At 48.9% G+C, this 18569-nt stretch overlaps 1 protein-coding gene across 1 annotated transcript in view; it reads right to left on the bottom strand.

Moving 5' to 3' along the window:
* GRIK5 (glutamate ionotropic receptor kainate type subunit 5) overlaps positions 1–18569 on the bottom strand; it is a 53735-nt gene that overhangs the window by 11323 nt on the left and 23843 nt on the right. The window contains exons 7-15 of the mRNA XM_035117543.3: positions 17167–17328; positions 15498–15650; positions 14107–14211; positions 12545–12652; positions 10658–10861; positions 8195–8308; positions 5218–5327; positions 3455–3628; positions 1464–1629 (exon numbers count right to left, since the gene is read on the bottom strand). Of these exons, the coding sequence (XP_034973434.1) occupies positions 1464–1629; positions 3455–3628; positions 5218–5327; positions 8195–8308; positions 10658–10861; positions 12545–12652; positions 14107–14211; positions 15498–15650; positions 17167–17328 (1296 nt within the window). The remainder of the gene's footprint in view (positions 1–1463; positions 1630–3454; positions 3629–5217; positions 5328–8194; positions 8309–10657; positions 10862–12544; positions 12653–14106; positions 14212–15497; positions 15651–17166; positions 17329–18569) is intronic.

The raw sequence follows: 18569 nt of genomic DNA, 5'->3' as shown, positions 1-18569 counted from the left end.
GCGAGAGAGAACAGGGCCCTATATTGGTTCAGAAAGGGGCATTTTTAAAGGGAACAGCTTGTGTTGTGTGGCCAGGGGAAGCTGCACTAGTAAACAAAATAAAACCATTATTATTATTACCACTACCACTACCACTACCACTACTATTACTATTAATTACCTGCCCTTCACCAGAAGGTTTCAGGCTTGCAATGATTTGAAATTTAGAATTAAAAACCGTTTGCAGCCGCAGGAATAGGGGAGTCCTGAAAGGACCTGCTCTCCTTTGCCCCTTGTTATATTTGCAAAACAAACGGTGCAAGGGCTCAAATGTGCTGTGAACAAAAGCTTCTGCCCTGGAAGCCCAACCCACAGAGGTTGTGGAGAGGTTGGAACAGTTTCCAGAACTGCACTCTTTTTGAGCGCTGGTTCAGATTTACAGTGCAATCTTAATGCATGTCTTTGTTTAACTGCTGAGTTAAATGGGAACTACACGCAAGGCATTGTCCATGGGAATTCTTTTTTTTTTTCCTTTTCCTTTTGGACTGATTCCTATTAAGCAGCATCCTTGGAGAATGTCGTGTTAGGCCTGGATGCCCACATAAGCCGAATGGAAAGCCAGCAGGATTCTATTATCCTGCTTCTAAAGATGCACAGATTGTCTCTCTGATTCACAGAAGAGGAACATGTAATCCAGGGGTAGGCAACCTCAGGCCCGTGGGCTGGATGCGGCCCAATCGCCTTCTCAATCCGGCCCACGGACGGTCCAGGAATCAGCGTGTTTTTACATGAGTAGAATGTGTCCTTTAATTTAAAATGCATCTCTCGGTTATTTGTGGGGCCTGCCTGGTGTGTTTACATGAGTAGAATGTGTGCTTTTATTTAAAACGCATCTCTGGGTAATTTGTGGGGCATAGGAATTTGTTCATTTTCCCCCCTTCAAAATATAGTCCGGCCCACGGCTGAAAAAGGTTGCTGACCCCTGATGTAATCCAACCAGGGCCAAGCAGGTGACCCAGAAAAGTTCACAGGGAGGTCATAGTGGAGATTGCCACCCCTGGGAGCAGGCATTTAAGAGTTTTCCCGTCTTTGAATAAAGAGGTTCTGTGCTTTAGCTATTAAGACGAACAAGAGCAAAACTTGGGGCAGAGTAGCTAAGCGGACACGATCAGCTTAAAACACAGCTACGTGGTTCTTCCCCCCAATTCAAATCAAAGACCTGGATTTGCCAACTTCAGGGCTGGGTGCCAATGCCTTTTGCAGCTAAAACAGCAGCACCCACCCACGAGAGGAAGGCAGCAGCAGGCTCAGGAAAACCCCGCAGTTTACAAAAGCGCCTAAACATTGTTAGAAGGGGGGGGGGGGACTTAAAAACAGCCGGTGATGACGGCGCATGCTCGATGACCGTGGACAGATGAATGACAGTTGCGGGAGGGAACTGGGTGTCACCCCAGCCATATAGCTGACGAGCGCGTCTCTCTCACTTGGAAGAAGGTCATTGTGGAGCCCGCGTGGATGGTGCCATATTCAATGTTGGTCTGGTCAGCCAAGTCGTCCGCCGACTCAATGGGCACCTCCATCCTCTGCACAGTGAGGAAGGCAGCAAGGTTGGCCGTGTAAGAGGAGATGATGATCAAGGTGAAAGCCCACCTGCAGCAACAAGAACAAAATTCACACACAATTTTCAGTGCCCAAAAAAGAAGAAAAGAAAGCCATTTTGGGGGGGTAATGTATGCATTTCTATGCATTTGAGTTATATCCCATTCCCCCCCCCCCCAAAAAAAACCAGCTTCCATTTTATCCTCGCAACAGCCCTGTGGAGCAGGTTGGGCTAAAAGAAAGTGAGAAGCCCAAGGTCACCGAGTGAGCTTCATGGCTGAGTGGAGATTTGAACCCTGCTCTCCCAGGTCATAGTGCTGCCATGTAACCACTACGCCACACTGGCTCTCGGGGAAGGGCATTCTGGGCATGCATAAAAGTGCCTCTCCACTTATCCTGCAGAAGCAGAGGAAAACTTCCTAGCTAATGAGATCCCTTCGGGTTTCAAGATCTAATGCCGCGACGCTTCCAGGCTGCAGCTATTTTCGGATGGCATCTAATCACGAGCAAACTCAGGTTGCATATTTATGCAGCAGATTGGGAGGGCTTCCCCCAAAAGATTGGACTTCTTTGGAATAAGGAAAGCGATAGGATGTTGCTTTGGTGTAACATCGCCTAGCCTCCTTACCAGCAAATCAGAATTCACATTGCCACAATTTCTCAGTCGGAAGTTTACAGGGGCCAAATCCTTCTGAGGGTGGTAGCAACTGAAGACCTTTGTGATAGCAGTTAACTGTACAAATATCCAGGTTGAGAACAAAGGAGCAAGCAAACTCCCAGATGGGGAAAGCTACCCTTCAAAGGAAAAAAGCCACTTCTTGCCTGCCAGACAGGGTTTTTTTTTTTAATATAAAAAAACTTGATTGTCTTTCTCCTTCTCTGGCTGCATGCCAACTGCTAAAATGTTTCTCCCCAGCCCTCAGCAAAGCAGATGGGAGTATCTCTAGTAGCTAGCAGATACCAGCCATTAAAATCCATCAACACTCACCTAAGCATTGGTGCTTATTTACCGTAAGTCCTCAACAAAACCCATTTAAGATATGTTGTTATCCTTTAGCCTAGAGAGAAGATTGTGTCCTCATTTGACACAAACCAACATTATCCTTGTTAATTTAACACGTCCTAGTCACATACACTTAGGTGAAAAGGTCTGTTCCATTAGATTAAGACTTTTTAGTAAATTCTATTTTATATCTTTGTAAATTCTATTTTATATCTTTGTAGAATAGGCTAAGCAACATTTGGGTTAGGTGCTGAAAAGGTTTGAATGCACCCAAACATTGATTTATATTACAAATCCACACTGCCAATTGGCTAAAGAATTTCTAGAATCTGCTTTTAAAACAATTAATCAATGGATCAATTAACATTAGATATCACCCAAACTCTGATGTAAGACACTGAAGTATGACAGCCTACAATTTGGTAAACACAAACGGCAGTTTCCCTTTTAGATTTAATTTTTTTAAAAAAATTCCCCCGATTCTCTGTTGCAGTAACATGCAAAAACCAAATCGGCCTTCACAGATAAACAGATGTGCCCTTCAAATGTTGTCGTCACCAAAAATGCCCCCCCATTAATCAACTAAATCGTTAGTAGATTAATCAAGACTTAACCACTAGCCCATTTAAAAAATCCAAATTCCTAGGAGCCACCACCAAATGTTTAAGCGGCACCTGGGAAAAATATATTTAATATATTTCAGTTGTTTAAACAGCAGCAGAATGTTACTAGGCAGCTGGGAGATGAGGTGGTGTCTGGAATTTTCCAGATTTGAATATACCCCTCAGCTGGTCACCCCTCCTGCTACGGACCCCAACTCCACAGAGGCCCCTTTCTCCAAACCTGTCAGGCACATGCCCCACAGATGCTCACCAGACCCCACTGACACAGCGGGTAGAGAGGGCCCGGGGCATGATCTCTGACCCCTGTTGCATGAAGCCGCCAACTGGGAACCAGAGGCTGTTGCCAAGTGTGTACTGGTTTTCCAATATGTTGTGTCGCTCGCGCAGGCAAGGGTGGGGGTTGTACCATTCATAAGGGCTCAGCCTGTGAAAAGAAAAGAAAAGAGGAGAGGAAAGAGAGGAGAGGAGCTGGCTTACTTCTATGTAAACATATTTAGGCTCAGGGTCTTAGGGGGTAGTCTCCGCACCTTCACTAAACTACCAATTTAATTACAGGAAGGCATGAAAGATGAACCAGTTTCAAAGTGACATTTCAGATCTTGCAGCCACGAACATCCATCATAGGATTTGAGCAGTGACATTTCCCACAATGTGCTGCAGCAAAGAACACAAGAGCTGCCTTAAAGACGGCACACAACTTTTAGTCCGTTTAGTCCAGTGCAACCCGCTCTGGCTTGCAGCAGGCCTCTGTGCTAGACATCTTTGACATCGCCAGTTACCTGTTCCCTTTTTTGACCTGAAGATGCTGCCAGGGGCTGAACCTGGAGTCTACTGCACGTAGATTAGGCCCTCTTCCGCTGAACTACGGTCCTTTCCCCAAGCGTAACATGTGGAAGATGCATGAAACCTAGCCTGTTCCATAATGCAGGGGTGGCTAACAGGCAGCCTCTGAATCAGATGCAGCACTCAAAGCAATTTTATCCGGTCCCTGGCAGCCCTACCCAATTTTATTTGGAATACGGGGGAGGGAATGTTGCAAGAAACTGAAATATTACATACTTCAATGTGACTCCTCTGCCTTGCTCTTTCTGTGCAATGTGTACATGTGAATGTACGTATCTGCACATACCATTATGTCTGAGTACCTACTGACAGGTGGATGTGACTTTATGCGGAGCTCAATTTGTGTGACTAAATCTACCTCCCCCGAGAAAGAATACAGACGCTTGACCACCTCTGCTTCAGGGTGCATTGCAACACACAATGCAACAAAGACCTTTGGTTAGGTTCTTAAAAGATCTGGGGCACAAGCCCATAAGCAAAAATTGGCAGACGCTAATTTATATGTGTGGGTGCAGTTTCAGAATTTAAATGCAACAGAATGCAAGCCAACTAATTTCCCAACCAAATCCTCCCCCTCCCCGAAAAAAAGACTCAGTTAATTTGTACCACCATCCCAGATCACCCCAAACTTCTTTCGCTCAGTTATCCCCCATGAGTCTCCTGTTCCAACCCAATTCATTTTCCCTTCCGTTACCCAATTCACTACCCCCAAATAGACTCTTTAGAAAGTAATTTCAAGTTATTCTCTCAAATTAATATCCCAGTAACATGGAGAACACAGAGAAGCACAAACACTAGGGGCGCTTAGAAATTTTTTTGTGGGGGAGGCCACAGTAGCGGAGCTGGGCAGCAGGGGGGCGCACTGGGCGCCACTCACCCAGGGGGTGGCACTTACCACAGAGCCTGCAATGTGCCCAAGCCATGCATCTCTCCTTTTCGGGTGACGTGGGGATCGCATCTGCCAGGCGCCTCCCCCTCAGCCGCCCTGCAGCTGAGGGGGAGGGTGGATTCCATGCAGGCTCTGCCCAGAGCGACCTGCCCAGCTTGACCCGCCCCCATGGATGGCTCGGCCCAGGCGCCCAAGCAGCCAGCTACGCCGCTGGGAGGCCATGCCCCCTAGCCCCATCCCTAGTAGTGCCTCAGTATGGCTCCAGGATAGGGGGCACTAACCTGGCAGCTAGGAAGAGGACGCAGCTGACAGCAAGATAAGCCAGGAGCATGAAAAGCCAAACAGCCGGGGAGAAAGGATCCAGGAAGGAGAAATACCCTGGTTTGCGTCCCTGCAGAAAAAAAGAAAAAAGCACCAGAGTAGCAGGACCACTGAATCAACATCAATATTAATATTAATAATTTATTTTATTTGTACTCCGCCCATCTGACTGGATTGCCCTAGCCCATGGGTAGGCAAACTAAGGCCTGGGGGCTGGATCCAGCCCAATCGCCTTCTAAATTTGGCCCGCGGACGGTCCGGGAATCGGTGTGTTTTCACATGAGTAGAATGTGTCCTTTTATTTAAAATGCATCTCTGGGTTATTTGTGGGGCCTGCCAGGTGTTTTTACATGAGTAGAATATATGCTTTTATTTAAAATGCATCTCTGGGTTATTTGTGGGGCATAGGAATTCATTCCTTTTTTCCCCTTCAAAATATAGTGCGCCCCCCCCCCCCACAAGGGCTGAGGGACAGTGGACCGGCACCCTGCTGAAAAAGTTTGCTGACCCCTTGCCCTAGCCGCTCTGGGTGGCTTCCAACAAATATTCCTCTCAGGGGATTGTTGCGGCTACTCTTGAGTAAGGACACTCCAGTCTGCTCTGTCTTTAAGAGCTTTATTGTGCATATTATTTACAGTGCAGAGACATCAGAAAACATGACTGCCTAGTCTGATTCAGAACCCGGCAATGGCGCTTGTCTGCTCTTGCACCAGCATAATAGTCTGTTGTTGTTGTTTAGCCGTTTAGTCGTGTCCGACTCTTCGTGGCCCCATGGACCATAGCACGCCATATTAGTTTGGGAACCCCAAAACACCGCCCCCTTGCCCTACGTCTGGGTGCATGACCCAACGTGGGCGCTGGAAGGGGCTGCGTTCCTTCTCCCGTCCTTTGGCTGGAGCTTTGCAGAGGCTCCGACACCTCGCTGCGCTGTCCTTCCTCCTCTGGCCAGCTGGGTTGGTGCCGAGGCTCTGACACGTCTTGGTGCCCCCTCTCCACTCCACTCCATTCCTCATTCCCTCCTCCTGACCCGCTGCTAACGCTGTCGCTGGGCGAAGTGCTGGTCAGGATGACTGGGGGAGGGTCCCTGTAGGGAGTTCCCCCTACAATTCCCTATATCACTCTTCAGCCCAGCCTAAACCTTGCCTATCCCCAGTGGTGGCTGGTGTGCTTTGCGATTGGTAGGGCGGAACACAGGGAGACCAACAGCAGGTGGCGCCAGAGCCAATGACAGAGCTATTTCTAGTTTCGTCCCCATCTTCCTCCCTGCTGCTGCATTCTACAGGGGCAATGCTGAGACTAAGGGGAAGGAAGCCGACAACTAGCGCCATCTCTGACTAGTTGCAAGAAAGGAGGCAGGCAGGTCAGGGCTGGCTGGAGGCAGACGTGCCCCAATGGACCAGCCTGAACACTGCCTATCCCTAAGGTAGGAAGACTGGGCTGTTTCATGTTGACCAGCAAACTGCCGTGGTGCATTCCAATTAAAATCTGCCTCCACGGAAGCAGAGCCAGCATTGCTTGCAGTGCTCCTGAAAGCAGACTTAACGGGTCAACTCTGCTAACTGCAGAGATAATAGAGCTACACAATTAGCTTTAATGCCGTTCTCTTCGCTCTAATGCGCCTTGAAGGAAAACGGCTTCTTGTTGTCATTATATTGGGGATTCTGGAGGCTGTTTCGGAGGTTGTTGACTCAGGGTTGATACCTTGGTTTCTGCTGATACATGAGAAGCCCGGGGCATTGCAGCTACGCTCCCATGCTCCGTTTAAAGGTCTTTTGCAAATAACAGGGTATTTGTTAGGATAATGTTCCTCCAATGAGCTCAAGGCAGAGGATGTGGCTCCATTCCTCACTCCCCATTTTATTCTGACTACGGCCTCGTGAGGCCGAGAGATACTGACCAGCCTGAAGTCACTCAATGAATTTAGAGGCTAAAACGGGGGATTGGAGCAAGGGTATTTTTGGTGCAATTCCAGCACTGTTGCTTATATTAGCCCAGCCGCACACTTTGCGATCCATCACGCAGCCAAGGAGACCTTGTTTTGACAACCTTGCAATGTGATAAAAGTTGTCGTTTTTGCTGCCTTCCCAAACTGAAGACAGGAGAGAAGAGGCGTGGGGTGGTGTGAAACCACAGCACAACATTTCACCGTTATCAGAATGGAGGGGAGGATGAAGGAGCGTTCCTTTAACCAGAGCATCCATTGATAAAGAACTGCTTTAAGAAGGTTGCAGCACATCACCCACAGGGGTCAAAACTCCCACCTATAATTGTGAGGCTGTCTAAAGTCTCAGAAGAGGTACCGTGGTACCTTGGTTCTCAAACTTAATCCGTTCCGGAAGTCCGTTCCAAAACCAAAGCGTTCCAAAACCAAGGCGCTCTTTCCCACAGAAAGTAATGCAAAACATATTAATCCGTTCCAGACTTTTAAACACAACCCCTAAAACAGCAATTTAACATGAATTTTACTATCTAACGAGACCACTGATCCATAAAATGAAAGCAATAAACAATGGACTGCAGTCACACAATCAATCAGTAGCTGAACTGGGTTCCACAAAGTCACAAAAACAAGCAAAAATGAGCTGCAAAGACAAAAACACAAAATAAATAGCAAAAACAGACAGACCTCAGCATAACACTCTAAATGGAAGTGTGGCACTCAAACAAAACAGAAGCGTAACACTCAAAACGGAGCACCTTTGGCTTCCGAAAAAAGTTCGTAAACCAAAACGCTTACTTCTGGGTTTGCAGTGTTTGGGTTCCAAGTTGTTTGAGTACCATGGTGTTTGAGAACCAAGGTACCATTGTACTGGGTTGTGTGTGAAATGAGACTCAATAGCCACACTGTTCTGCCCTTAGGTTCACCAGCCCATTTGCTCAACCTCTCAGCCGTGCCCCACCCCACCCCCCAGTCCCACAAGACAAAAGCGCACATACCATGTGAACCCGGTACAAGATGCTGATCCCCAGGGTCATAAAAGGCTTGGAGAAGTCGATGACCTTCTCCCGCTCAGCCGTGATGGTGAACGCAGCCACGGCCAGGTCAGCTTTCTGCGGAGCAAAGCACAGTGACCCCTGCCTGTCACTCGGAGAATCGCAAAGCCCAACCCACTGCTATGCGCCCTCTTCTGGGTGGGAGCAGGAGCAAAGGAGCGGTGCCTTCCTCTTCCTCTTCCCCCTCCACCCGCCAGCAATTCTAACTGATCAGAGTGGGGGAAAGATCACTTTGGCAACGACACCTTGCAAGCAGGAAAGGAGGTGGCAGGGAACAGTGGTCAGGGAGGGTGGGCAGAGAGAGGCACTGAATTTCACAGACTGATTTGTGGCAGCAAGCTTCTGGCAACTTTATAGAGTTGCTTGCTCATGCAGCGAAAAATCAGGGTGATTTTGCACATTTATTTCATACCGAGGTTTCCAAGCACGTGGTTAGAAAAATATTCCCACGCTGAATGCATATCTATATCTATATATGTAAACTGAGTATGTTCCTTCGTCTCCAATGTTCAACAAAACCGCTTGACCGATTGAGGTGAATTTTTGACACAACATCACATGCGAATGTCCGAAGGATATAGGAAAGTTTGCTAAGACAGATGTCACACCTCCACCAGGTAAAACGCCTGTTCCACAATGCACCACTCAGCCAAAAGTGCATGCTGGGAAAAGAACCAGGTTACAAACCAGCGCCCTCTAGCAGCGGCTACACTGGTACTACACCTATAAAACCTTCCCTCACAACAGCACCTTGGCTCCTGTTTACATGATAGGCCAAAACCTTTACAGGCTAGGCCGAATGGAGGTACTCACTCGCCTGGGTGGGGGGGAGGGGAGGGAATAGGTCAGGACATGGTGGGACCAGTCACAGGGATGAGCCGGGGGCGGGGGGAGAAAGGGGCATGATACGTCATGGGTCGGGACAGAGAGGGGGGTATCACAGGGATAAGCCGGGGGTGGGGGAGAAGGGGGGATCACAGGGATAAGCCGGGGGTGGGGGGAGGAGGAGGGGGAATCACAGGGATAAGCCGGGGTGGGGGGATATGTCATGGATTGGCACAGGGTGGGGGAAATCACAGGGATGACCCACAGCAACACGTGGCAGGGCCAGCTAGTTTAATGTATAAATATGTCCCCCAGTACGGGGTTTCTCTAACTTGGGTCTCTAGCTGTTTTTGGACTAAAGTTCCTATCATCCCTGACCACTGGTCCTGCTAGCTAGGGATGATGGGAGTCGTGGTCCAAAAACTGCTACAGACCCAAGTTTGGAGAAACCCTGCCCGTGTATATGGGTGGCCAATGTGATGATCTCTAAATGTTGCCAGCTTACAACTCCCATCAGGCCTGACCTTCGACCATGCTGGCTGAAACGGATGGGCCCTGGAGTCTAACAACATCTGGGAGGCACCACATTAGCTATCCCTGCCCTTGTGGGCTGGAGGCAGCAAACACTCAACTGGCAGCCAGAGGTCTCAGTATCGCCCTCTGGTTGGAGACTCCAGAACCACAACTGATCAGTTCTTTCCATAGTGCATTATTGTCCATTTTAATTGCACTATCTATCCTTTGTGGCCCTTCTCCTGGAAAAAGAATGAAGTACCCACTGCCCATTCATTATCTCCACAAATAAGACCGGGCATGTGCCTTGGGGCTTGTCCATACTTTTGCTTTCCCTGTGCCCTGAAAACACTGAGTGGTTTCCCCCCTGCCTCACTTCTTTCCCAGGGAAAACCCGCTCTTTAGCTCTAAATCGGAACAAATAGCAATCCCTAGAAAACCCAATTGCAGTTTGTTCCAACTGAGTGCTAAAGAGCAGTTTTCCCTGGGAGAAAGCTGTGGGAAAGCCCTCAGTCAACCCATGCAGCAAAGTGAGGTGACAGAGTGGTTTTACAACTTCAGACTTCAGTTCCGGGGATGTCATTCCTGAGCACTCTTTCATGCGAACAAACAGAACAAAGCCCTCCCTGCAAGAAAAAAGCTAGGGAAATATTTTAGTCGAGCCCAGTTCCTGTGATGCTAGCTTTCTACTTGCAGGGAGCAAGTGTAGGAATGCAGGCGCATTAAAAAATCTGATCCCCTGCCACCTATCACATTTTGCTCTGTGTCTAGACAGGCCCTTCATCTGAGGGCAAAGAACCAAAGAAGCAGCGCTAGGGACTGAGCTTTTGGAGGAACCGAAAAGACAGTGAGCACATAGGGCAGTCGTGGTATCTTGCAAAAGAAGGGCATGCTGCACATGCTCACGTGCACTTGTCCTCTTTCACCAGGCCACACTTTTGTGATTTTGGTTCTGACAGAAGATTCCATGTCAGATTACATACTACCGAAAGATAAGGGGGTTGTGGGTCTTTAGGAAAAGGTCTGGGAGACGGAAACCCCATTGGGTTCAACCCCAAGGAGCCATACCCTATTAATGAGCTCTCCCACCATGCCAGTCCAAGATCCATTTGGCTCGGGAGCCCCATAGAGCCCATCTTCCACCAGCTTAATCTGGAAGCGAAATTTAAGGATGTCGGCGAGTTCATGGAGCATGTCTACGCAGAAGCCCTCGTACTGCTCTGTGCCGGACAGCTCCTGGAAGTTTGCACGACGCATCACATACGGGTTCTCCTGTAAGCGGGGACAGGGAGACAGTGAGTAAGAGCACCTTGTGTGAGGGGATAAGTTCTAGCAGAAAGTTTGCAAGGAAGTTTCACCAAGGCCTTGCTCTGTTTCATACCCTCCAACATTCCTCAGATGAAAATAAGGGCATTTCTCACTCCTTGCAACTGACTCAACCGATGGCAGGCTGTGTCACCCATCGGACAGGTTGTAAAAACACAGGGAGGTGGGGGGGCTGGCTGAGGGCAGACCAAGGTTGCTGGGGCAATGCCCCTTTTCACCCTCCACTGCGGGCCACCAGCACACCTTGTGGCAGTGGATTCCTCAGGTTAATCATGTGCAGAAGCACTTTTGTCATTCCGCATCTACAGCCAAGTCAGAACAGCCCTCTGCAGGGGAGAGAAATGTTGGCTTATTTCTTTTCAGGAGGAGGAGAGGGGAAACTACCCTGTTTGGTGCAGCCATCGCCTTTTCCTGCCTTCTTCAGCCGAAACAAAACAAAGCCCCGGTCTCACACTCTCCACAAAGCACTTTATTCTCCTCCCAAAAGGCACTCTGGGACTGCGCTACATGTTGATCGCAGCCCTAGCTCTGTCTCAGCGCCTTCTGTGAGAAGGAGAATGGCAGCCGGACACCCTGAGGAGCTCTACACAGCAAGGAAGCGCTCGTTAAAAAACGAAAAGAAAGACAGAAGATAATAAAAGGAAGGCATTCACCACCACCCCACAAAAAACCCTCTACTCAGCACCAAACTGCACTAGTTCAGATCACACCTATCCTGAACCAATCGGCTTACACTGAATTATTATGAGTTCCAGTGTAATGATGTTTTGATCATGTCTTCTCCTTAGACCAAGGCCAGCCAATGCTGTGGGCTCCATCAGCCCTGAACACAGGCCATGCTGGCTGGGGCTGATGGGAGTTGGAGTCCAATGGCATCTGGAAGGCGCCCCAGGGGCTCCTCTTGCCGCAGACCAGGTGTACAGCAGAACAGGTCCCTTTGACCTTTAATCCCAGCCCTGCAAGAATTGGGATCAATCAAGCCAAAAGGGTGCTCACCAGAGCTGGCCAATGCACAGTGCCTTCCAGGTCTTGTTGGACTACAACTCCCATCAGTTCCTGCTAGCATGCGGAATAGCCGTGGATGATGGGAGATGGAGTCCAGCAGAGGACCACACTGGCCATGCACCATGAGCCATATACGGCAGCCCAAAAGGGACTCCATACTCCTCCTGTTTTGCTTCCGGCTTGAGGGTGTGTTATGTGTGCGACTACAATATATGGCAGTCAGGATTGCTGGGATCAAAGCTGCAGCAGACCGGCAGATCATTAGGCTCCCTGACATCGGGCTGCCCTATGCCTCCCTGACATCGGGCTGCCCTATGCCTTCTGATCAGTGAGCTGTGCCAGGGCAGCTTGGCTAGCCGTGCCAAAGTGGAGGAATCTCGGCAGGGGTTGCGCTCCTCCCTCTTGCGTGACAAACTGAGTTTGCAAAAATTCACTCCCCTACCCAAGTTGAGGAGCTCAGCGCTTTGTATCTGGTTGCCTGCGGCCCACGTGCAAACTCACCGTCTGTCTGTCAAGCCCAGAAAACTCTCAACCTAAATTTGATATTAAAGGCCAAGGGACCATCCCCTGGACCCACACTCCCCTCCCTTAACAAAGCCTGGCAAAGGCAGGCAGCCAGCTTACTAAGATAGTGGTGACTGTCAGATTCTTGTTGGCAAGGCTCTCTGAGATGTTGATGTCCAGCGTTGTGGCGTTCATGGCAAGAGTCCGGTTGGAGTACCACACCCCGATCTGCAAATAAGGGAAAGCGTGTTAGAGGGTCTCACTAGCAGAGGGACGGGGAACCTTTTCCAGCTCAAGGCTGTATTCCCTTCTGGGAAACTTCCCAAAGATGCCAGGGTGGGCGGGGCTAGAAGGACAGGTGGGCGGGGCAATGAGTGCTCAGCCATACTTCCCTTGTCCTCAGTTCAGGTGCGTAAGAAGCATTATCGGAGTTCAAGCACACATTCCAGCCAGGCAAAAAGCAACCAAGGAGGGTGTGGTCTGGTGAAAGGGGGTGTGGCCTGAGGAGAATACAAAGGGTCAGACCGAGTGACCTGGAAGGCTGCATTCGGCCCTCGGGCCCTCGGCTCCCCACCCCTGAGTTGGACTGTTTTATCAGCAGCGTTTGAAATTAGCTAGGTGCCAGGCGCGTTTTGTGACTGGCACAAGTTTGATCGCAACCACGTGGAGATCTCTGGGTGCCAGGCTGGCGACTGGGAAAAGCAAAATGTCACTTAGAGAAGGATCTGAAATATCTCCCTTGAAGCCTGAATTAGTTTTATTCCAGATTGTTCTATTGGATGTTTTAATGTGTTGTGAACCGCTTTGAGATTTGTTCTTTAAAGTATAGAGCAGTATAGAAACAGTGTCAGGGACTGGCTGGACACTGAGGAGTGGAAATTGAGGAGTTGTCAGCGGGAGAAGCAGGGTTGGAGACAGACTTGGTAGAAGGGAAACAGTGATCTGGAGGAGTCTGTGACAGCCAGGAGACAAGAGACAGAGGCCCGAGAAGCTGCAGGACTGGAGAGTGAAGAACAGTTGCCGGAGGAGGAAGAGAAGAGGCCTTAGAATTCTGCACGTAGAAACATCAGACTTTGGGAAAAAAAACTGGGCTCATATCTGGAAACCTGGCCTGATTTGTTTCACCTTCTTGCAAAATAAGTACACAGCAGACTTCAACCTGCAGCCCCTCAAGGCTACAGGAAATGACCCAACAGGAGCGGACGGTTTGTAGTTAAGGGGCTATAAATGCATGTTCTGATCTGTGTGATTTGGGTTGCCTTAGCTCAGGACCTAGAGGGACCCAGGTGGCGCTGTGGTTAAACCACTGAGCCTAGGGCTTGCTGATCAGAAGGTCGGCAGTTCGAATCCCTGTGACGGGGTGAGCTCCCGTTGCTTGGTCCCAGCTCCTGCCAACCTAGCAGTTCGAAAGCACGTCAAAATGCAAGTAGATAAATAGGAACCGCTACAGCGGGAAGGTAAACGGCGTTTCCATGTGCTGCTCTGGTTCGCCAGAAGTGGCTTTGTCATGCTGGCCACATGACTTGGAAGCTATACGCCGGCTCCCTCGGCCAATAATGCGAGATGAGCGCGCAACCCCAGAGTCGGTCACGACTGGACCTAATGGTCAGGGGTCCCTTTACCTTTAGCTCAGGACCTGGACTCGGAAGGGAAGGCCAGGTTAAGGATAACTCCCCACTTACCTCCCGGTGCCCATGGCGGGCTTTTTCCAGGATGCGCAAGGTATAATTGGTTCTCTGGCCCTTGCTGTTGAACTCTACGCGCCCTGTCAGCCCGTCATACTCTACCTGGCCAGGGATGGAGAGACAGAAATGGGGGTTGGGAGGGAGAAAAGACAGAGAGGGAAAGAGGAAAAGAAGGGAAGACAGTGAGATATGACCAGCCTGCGGTGAAGGTCACGACCAGCTTGAGGTAGCCAGCACTGGATTTTTACATCCCCCTGGCCTAGATTCATCAATATATGTGAACTATGGGTTCCTCTCTGCGCATCGTTTTAAGACAGTGTGTGCACATACGAAGGTTATCAAAGATGCAATGTGCAGATTTACTTTTTAAAATTAAATTACTTCCCCCCACCCCCTAGTTTAACTGAGCCTGCTCCAGATTGGCTGAGCAGGTGTGATGTGGGGAAACCTGGAGAATGAAGTTGGCAGACCTCTGGCTTTCAATCGACTGAAATGTGCCCTTCCTCCCCATCCATTGGCCAGGGCTGCAGTGACATCATGGAATGTTCGTGAACATTCCGAATTGCTCAGTAGGGGCGGGGGGGGCGGGGATTTTGCAAAACAAAGGGCCTACTTACAGAAGGAGTGGTTTAATGTTAGCAGGAATAGTTACAGGGAGGCAAGGCCTCAGAGACCTGACTGCTACACACAGGCAGCAGAAAAGGAAGGAGGGCAGAGAGTGATGGGAAGAGGAGATAAAAGCATTTGGTAGGCCACTTTGAGAGACCAGGCTATTAAATGTCAGCTACCCGCCGAGGAGCTGTTTGGGAAGTTGAGCAGTATGCATCATTATCTCTGCAGCAGCATTATAATACCCAAGCATGCTCATCCAAGAATATTTATAAAAGGATGAATCCGCCCCGCCCCACTAAAGGGCCAGAAAACTCACTACCCTCCCAATTAACCATCCAACACCTGGGGAAATAGAAATGTTTTACCCAGGCAATTAGAAGTAAACCATGTCGGCACCAGGCGTACTTCCCTGGGGAGAACATTTCACAAACAAGGAGCCACCACCAAGAAGGCCCACTCTCGCACTGCCCTCTTTTGCATCCCCTCAGAGGAAGGAGACAGTGAAGCATCTCCGACGGCAAGCGCAGAGTCAAAAGAATAAAGAATAAAGACAAGAAAAGAGGAGAAATCCACCACAGGGTCACAATTTCTGTCGTAAAACTTGGATCCCATTCTTATTTTTGGCTCAAACCTAGGCAAACATTTGTGCGATGTGTCTGGGGCAAATATAATCTGCACAAGGCCTTAATCACAGTGAAGACCCTCTTCATACTGTGTACGTGCCTCGATATTATAGGAAACACAGCCTGCCCACTATGAGCACAGCCACACCTCACCATGCGCAGGTAGTTCATGAGGCTGGTCCCATGCTGCCAGATGTTAGACGAGGTGCAGGCCAGGGGTTTGACCCCGATTTCCTGGCTGCGGTTCAGCTCTCGCACAGCACTCACCACCACATGTACCGCATCGAACATCAGTGCCGCTGACAGCTGAAGGGGAGCAAACGGTTCAGCCAGTGTTTAATTATCAAGCAGCTCGGAGGGTGAGGGCACCTGTGATTATTATTAGTTTATTATTTAAAGCATCCCTCCCCCTCTTCAGGCGAAAAAACTTAAGTAAGATCATCCCCACCCTCTAAAAGACGTGGCACAAAAGGAAAAGGGGCTGATGTGGAGGAGGAGGGGGGAAAGCAAACCTAGGCGCCGGTTCTCAGTTATGAGGTTCTTATATGTGTTCTTCCAAGCATGCCAAGGCAATGAAATCTCCTGCAATTGTTTCTTCCCTGGCTGACAGATGGAGCCAGGTTGTGCTTCCAGCTGTCAAAACGTTCTTTCTGGGCCTCTAGCCTATCATCTCCGTTATACTCTTACTCCTGCAACTAGGCTTAAACATCTCTGCCTCTGCAAAGCTGGAGGTGGATGTCGAATGAGTCATAGTTACTGAGCAAGGCTGAAATTAATGTGTTTCTCAAACGGACAGCCACGTATCTTAACATAAGAATTTAACATTCTGCATTAGGGACGGGAAAACCCCCCACCGAGAAACATAATTAACCTTAATTGAAATTATTTTCACTTTCCTAGAAATCACTCAGAAGTTTCGTCAGAGGAGGCATACCCAATCTCTTCTCAGAGTTCACCTTAGGGGGAAAGCCTATGAAAATGAAGACTAAATCTTTAAATGCAAACTAAATCTAATTTCATGGGGGAGAAATTCGATTCAGTCCACATTAAAAAATCTATCAAATCTGGGGGGGGGGGGGACAGGAGAACCGAAACACAGCCATCCTTTGAAATTAGCATGAAATTTGAATTTTGTGATAGAGTCCTCCAACAAACGGACACTTGTAAAAAAATGCATAGGTTAGGTAAAAGTGAGCATTAAAATTTTTAAAACATATCCATGAAAATAACACAGAGAAATGCATTATATCAGGAGAAATTGCTTGCAAAAAATGTGTACATGAGTCAAAACCACATACACAAATGTGTTTACTAGGAGAAATTTGCACCAACGTTCTGAAGAATTTTTGTGATGATTTATATAAACAAATGCGTCACAAATTAGCTACAGAAACATGGAGAACCCAATTTGAGATTGGGAAAACGAGAAACCAGAAGAAATGAAACTGACATGTTGTTCCATCCCTAGTGGCTGGTCATTCTAGTAGAGTCACTTCACAGAATTCAGAAGAAGAAGAAGAAGAAGTGTTTGGATTTGATATCCCACTTTATCACTACCCGAAGGAGTCTCAAAGCAGCTAACATTCTCCTTTCCCTTCCCCCCCCATAACAGACACCCTGTGAGGTGAGTGGGGCTGAGAGACTTCAAAGAAGTGTGACTAGCCCAAGGTCACCCAGCAGCTGCATGTGGAGGAGCGGAGACACGAACCCGGTTCGCCAGATTACGAGTCTACCGCTCTTAACCACTACACCACACTGGCTCTCTCCTATGGATTTCTCCTATGCATAACATTACCCTTGTACTCTGAGTTACCACACTTACCGCAGGCCCCGGGTAAGGGCTGAGCTCACAGTTCTCCCGCCACGACATGTTGAGGCTGCGGACAAACTCCATGTAGAAAGGATGGCTGGTGTTAAACATGGAAAAGCCCAGGACGTTGGAGTGCTCATCCACAATCTCATCCAGGTGCAAGATTGGGAAATCCTGTAAGGAACAAGTCAGGAGGCGAAGAGAAGCAGAAGGGGGGGAGATGGTGAGCAGCAGAGTTTCACAAATTAACGTATTTTTCCGTGTGTAAAACGGAAAAATACGGTCAGTTGTGAAACTCTCCAATTTGTCCAGCTCTCACTTTCCAGTAGTGATGTATGGAAGTGAGAGCTGGACCATAAAGAAGGCTCTTGAATTATGGTGCTGGAGGAGACTCTTGAGAGTCCCATGGACTGAAAGAAGATCAAACCTATCCATTCTGAAGGAAATCAGCCCTGAGTGCTCACTGGAAGGACAGATCCTGAAGCTGAGGCTCCAATACTTTGGCCACCTCATGAGAAGACTCACTGGAAAAGACCCTGATGCTGGGAAAGATTGAGGGCACAAGGAGAAGGGGATGACAGAAGACGAGATGGTTGGACAGTGTTCTCGAAGCTACCAACATGAGTTTGACCAAACTGCGGGAGGCAGTGGAAGACAGGAGTGCCTAGCGTGCTCTGGTCCATGAGGTCACGAAGAGTCGGACACGACTAAATGACTAAACAACAACAAGACACCCCCCTATTTTGGGGGACCCAAATTAGGAAAATGGGGGGATTGCCCAGAGTTGTTGAGCTTTTTTGGGGGGAAGGGTGGCCCGCACTTGTTCAGCATTTTTTAGGGGGGATTGCCAGAAATCGCTCACCCGCCTGACCTACGCTGCCACTCGCATGCATCCCAAAAGAAGAAGAGTTTGGATTTTATATCCCGCTTTATCACTACCCTAAGTCTCAAAGCTGCTAACATTCTCCTTTCCCTTCCTCCCCCACAACAAACACTCTGTGGGGTGAGTGGGGCTGAGAGACTTCAAAGAACTGTGACTAGCCCAAGGTCACCCAGCAGCTGCATGTGGAGGAGCGGGGAAGCGAACCTGGTTCACCAGATTACGAGTCCACTGCTCTTAACCACTACACCACACTGGCTCTCTCTTGTCTGTCCCCTTGCCGGCAGAAGCCACCAATCGCCCACCCAATGGCCACAGTGAAAGAAATCAACACCAGCCATTGCCGCAGCCATCAATAACATGCCAAATAGCCTCTGACAATCTCCAGGTCATGGCAGCAACCAATCCCACATCCCCCCTATGCACTATTCGTGTGTAAGATGACCCCCAATTTCTAACACATTCTTTTAATTAAAAAACCCCTCATATTATGCACAGAAAAGTACGACATGCAGTCAAGTGTCCTGTGTTTCGG

The sequence above is a fragment of the Zootoca vivipara genome, chromosome 6 (assembly GCF_965207765.1).
Source record: "Zootoca vivipara chromosome 6, rZooViv2.hap1.1, whole genome shotgun sequence".
Lineage (NCBI taxonomy): Eukaryota > Metazoa > Chordata > Lepidosauria > Squamata > Lacertidae > Zootoca > Zootoca vivipara.
The sequence above is the reverse complement of the archived record's forward strand: the minus strand, read 5'-3'. Positions and strand labels throughout refer to the sequence as shown.